Source organism: Aptenodytes forsteri, unplaced genomic scaffold, assembly GCF_000699145.1.
Source record: "Aptenodytes forsteri isolate BGI_AS27 unplaced genomic scaffold, ASM69914v1 Scaffold280, whole genome shotgun sequence".
In the NCBI taxonomy this organism is placed as follows: Eukaryota; Metazoa; Chordata; class Aves; order Sphenisciformes; family Spheniscidae; genus Aptenodytes; species Aptenodytes forsteri.
This window is the reverse complement of record NW_008796042.1, coordinates 2,117,486-2,121,528: the sequence shown is the minus strand read 5'-3', so window position 1 is coordinate 2,121,528 and position 4,043 is coordinate 2,117,486. Positions and strand designations below refer to the sequence as shown.

At 35.2% G+C, this 4,043-nt stretch overlaps 1 protein-coding gene across 1 annotated transcript in view; it reads left to right on the top strand.

Moving 5' to 3' along the window:
- The first annotated feature begins 256 nt into the window (after window positions 1-256).
- The window catches only part of SPDYA (speedy/RINGO cell cycle regulator family member A), a 7,025-nt gene continuing 3,238 nt past the window's right edge, over window positions 257-4,043 (top strand). The window contains exons 1-4 of the mRNA XM_009285577.2: window positions 257-500; window positions 1,553-1,611; window positions 1,882-1,967; window positions 3,553-3,724. Of these exons, the coding sequence (XP_009283852.1) occupies window positions 269-500; window positions 1,553-1,611; window positions 1,882-1,967; window positions 3,553-3,724 (549 nt within the window). The 5' untranslated portion in view covers window positions 257-268. The remainder of the gene's footprint in view (window positions 501-1,552; window positions 1,612-1,881; window positions 1,968-3,552; window positions 3,725-4,043) is intronic.

Sequence of the window (4,043 nt, the reverse complement as noted above, 5' to 3'; positions counted from 1 at the left end):
TGACTGGAAAAAGAAAGATTGAAGGCTCCTTCCACTGAAAAAGAGCTTTATCAAATTAGAACTAAATTAAAGAAATCTATGTAGTTGGCTTAGGGCACAAGACTTAGATAATTAGTACTGATACAACTAATTTTTGTATCACCTGACATACAAGCTCTACTGAAAATGCTTCATTTGAACAAAAGAAATATAGAGAACTATTGCTCAAGCTGACTATTTTTGTAGTTAACTACTTCTTCTTTTTTAACAGGAACCTCTACTTACTAAAATGAGACACAATCTGGTGTGTCAGACACCTCCCACTGTCACTGTTCATGTAAAATCGAGTGCATCCAGATCACATCAGAAAAAAAACCTTATTAGACTAAAGCGGCCTACTTTTAAAGACCATGAAGAAAATAATTGTGAAAAAAAGGTTCCTAGTCATAAATATAAATGTCCAAAGGGACCACGTCTAGTTATTCAGCGTCAGGAAATGACAGCTTTCTTTAAATTATTTGGTAGGTTAATAATGACAGATACCAATGTATTGACTGAACAGTAGAAAACTATTAAGCAACTATGTTTTCTAAACTCAGTAATTTTGGGAGTGCTTTTTATATAGATACCAACGGCCGTGTCTTTGTCTAAACGTATTTTGTTGTAATATGTTAGTGTATAAACATTTAACGCTTAAGTTAAAGATACAAAAAGTGCTACCAAACTGATGAAAAGTATCTTTTTAAATTACAAATGAAACCAAGGTGGTGTGATACTTCCTTTTATAATCATTTCCCTTTCCTTTCTATTTTCTCTTACATTTCAACAAATACATGTAGAACAAAGTACATCTTGTTTTACACAAGGCTTAAGAAAGGCTGGACTCCCAGTCTTATAAACATGTTATTTATTGTCGGAATAAACATTTAGGGGGAGAAGTGGAATGGGAAGAAAATCTGAGTTGCAGCATCTCTTTTGCATCTGTCTCTCTTTCATATAAAGCTTTGCATTTATTTAATTTAGTGAAGACATTAAGTAATAGTGGAAGACTACACTTGGGTTTTTATTTGAACCTTGAATACAGGAGTGAATCAGAGAGAGTTTGCGGTAATCCAACTGTAGTACATTTTCACAGAGAGCAATGCACTGACCACAAATAACCAAACAAATAGTGCCTCATAAAGGCTGTCAGGTAATCAAGGTGCAGAGATCTCAACAGTCTATGGTTCATCGGAAATAACGGTATGCTATTAGATGGAGCCACTTAATGCAGGAAGAAGTTATATAAATAGAAAAAATACTGGTGATTTTTCACCTTCACTTGCTATTGGTGAGAATGAATGAAATGCAGTCACTAGATTTTCCACCTTGCCTTTCTGGTAGTTTGTCTTCTTTTGTTGCTTAAGTTTTCTCATATCTCTTTCTCCCGTCAGGTTCTCTGTTCTCTACTGCTGGGTCTAGCTTCTTTCTTTTAATTTGGTTTAATAAAAGGACCATCTGTTATTTATTTACAAATACTTTCTAACAAAAACAATTTTGGTGTTTGAAATGCTACAGTTTTCTTTTGTTGCAGATGATGATCTAATCCAAGACTTCCTTTGGATGGACTGTTGCTGTAAAATTGCAGACAAGGCAAGTGTATTTCCCTCTTAGTTAATAGAACATATAGAGTGAAAAATCTGCTCTTAATCACTTGATACTGTAATGCAAATACAGACTGTAATTTTTTTCTAATGTGTTCATACGGAAGCTTCAAGAAACTCCATTTATGCTTTTCTCATTGATAAAACCGACCAAAATATCTTGGTGCAAGATAAATGCGCGAAGCATTTTGGGAAATGATGTACTGAAATAATATATTGATACTTAATAATGAATGTAACATTTTACATTTTAAAACAGTATCTCTTGGCAATGACTTTCGTTTATTTCAAGAGGGCTAACTTCACAATAAATGAGCATACCAGAATCAATTTCTTTGTCGCTCTGTAAGTACTTTTAAATTATCTGGTTTTATTAGGATAAACTTTGCATTATTTTATTTCTTTGTTTATGCCACTGATAATTATGATATACAATGAGACTTCTTTAATGAGTGTGTAGTTGTTTGGGTTCTATATGAAGTATAGAAACGAAATCTATGTACTGTATATAAACAGTGCAAATGCAACATTCTTCCTCTGATGACCACCTGTGTGGAACAAGCTCGAGTGGCAGTGAGGGGACATCTGTGTTGGTGTTGTGATACCCAGCATGGCATTCTGCCTACCAAACTGTAAATCTGTGATTTTTTTTTTTTAAGCACTGCAAGAAATATACGCAGGACAATACGTGGCAACATATATGTGGCTCACACTTCCTGTTACAAGACCCTATTTTGTATCTTTGCAAGCCTTTAAGTCATTTGTACTGAAATGTTTCATCATGATACGCACCTTGGGAGTAACTTTTGATTAAAGTTTTAGTCAACGTGATTTAAGTCAACTGTAAAAAATGTTGCTAGAGAATTTCTGAGAACTTTTTTGAACAGTTCTAAAATTTCTATACTTTGAAACAGAGGTGCAATCAGTAATCTGTCTTTACCAAGCCTGTATAATCTCTCCATATTTGGCTATACCTACAGAGTGATTCAGCATTTTCTTTCGTAGTGTTATGCTGCTCAGGTAATCTTTTTCTGTAATAGCGCTTCTCAGATGCTCTGATTTGCACACTAGTGCAGGGAGAAAGATGGCTGTTTCTCCTGCTGTAAATGGTGTTCTGGGTAGCATCCACTGAGCATGGAGGAGGAAGCTGTCTGACTCCACCAAAGGGAGAAAAGCCAGGCCAGCAGAGCGAGAGGATTAGAAAGGGACAAAGGGTCTGGTGAGGCTGGGACTAGAGGGAATATTGGGCTTAGAAGCAAGTGAGGAAACTGGGGGGGAGACTAAAAGTCGTAACTCTTTCAGGTATGATTTACAGGAGTTTAGTATACGGTGGATCCAGAGGAAGTAAATACTTTCCTGTTGTCTGAGAAGACGACCCAGAACCAAAAGTAGCACATAGTGAAGGAAGGGAGAAATACAGACGTTAAAGTCATTTAAGGTTTTCATTTTTACATGAAGGTAGACCTGTATTTAGTTGTTGGCTGCTAATTTAACGTGAGCAGCGTAATTTTCCAAGAACAGCTAAAATCCATGAAGTAGAAAATGTAAAGTTTAAAATTTGGTAAGACAGTTTTAAGCTTTACTTAGAGAATCAGTCAGAAACTGTTCATTTTAGTGCAAGGATATCTTGTCAATTTGGAGAAAGCTGTCAGATATGTTAGCTCTTGCATATCTGCCCATTTAGGAGACTTTAGGGTAAAGCAATTTTTATAATAGCTTCGGTTTTTATTTACCCAAAGGATACACATGGAACTTTTTGATTAAGAAAATACTGTACTCCTGAGAGAAGGCTGTAATTTGTTAGCAGTTTTTCTCACAGTTAGGAAAAAGAACTACTTCAATGTTATGTCTTTTAATATTAGAAATCGTACTAACACAGTGATTTAAGATGGAATAACATTTACAGACACAAACATATATATGTTTGAAGGTATCTGGCAAATACAGTTGAAGAAGACGATGAAGAATCAAAGTATGACATTTTCCCATGGGCTTTGGGAAAGGCCTGGAGAAAACTCTTCCCTGATTTCTTAAAGTTAAGAGATCAACTATGGAGTAGAATTGACTACAGGGCTGTTGTAAGCAGGCGCTGCTGTGAAGAGGTAGGGAGGGTTTTAATATTGTAGATGCTGAAACGACAACAATTAATACCAGCTACCAATCTAGCTCTACACAAATAACTCCTTCCCTAAAGTGCGTAGACAAGCCGTGGGAAAGAAAAGATGCAGTTAAATGTAACGGTCCACTTATCCTCCATCATTTTTTTCTTCTTCTGCATTTAACATACATTCTTTGAAACTGTAATTTTAAGGTAAACTAGAATATTTTACATTGCACTACTGTTAAAAGTGAAGTTTTTATTGACTAGAATCTTTCTGCTTTATGCAAATATTTTTATTTAAAATTTACCATCGGTTGTTT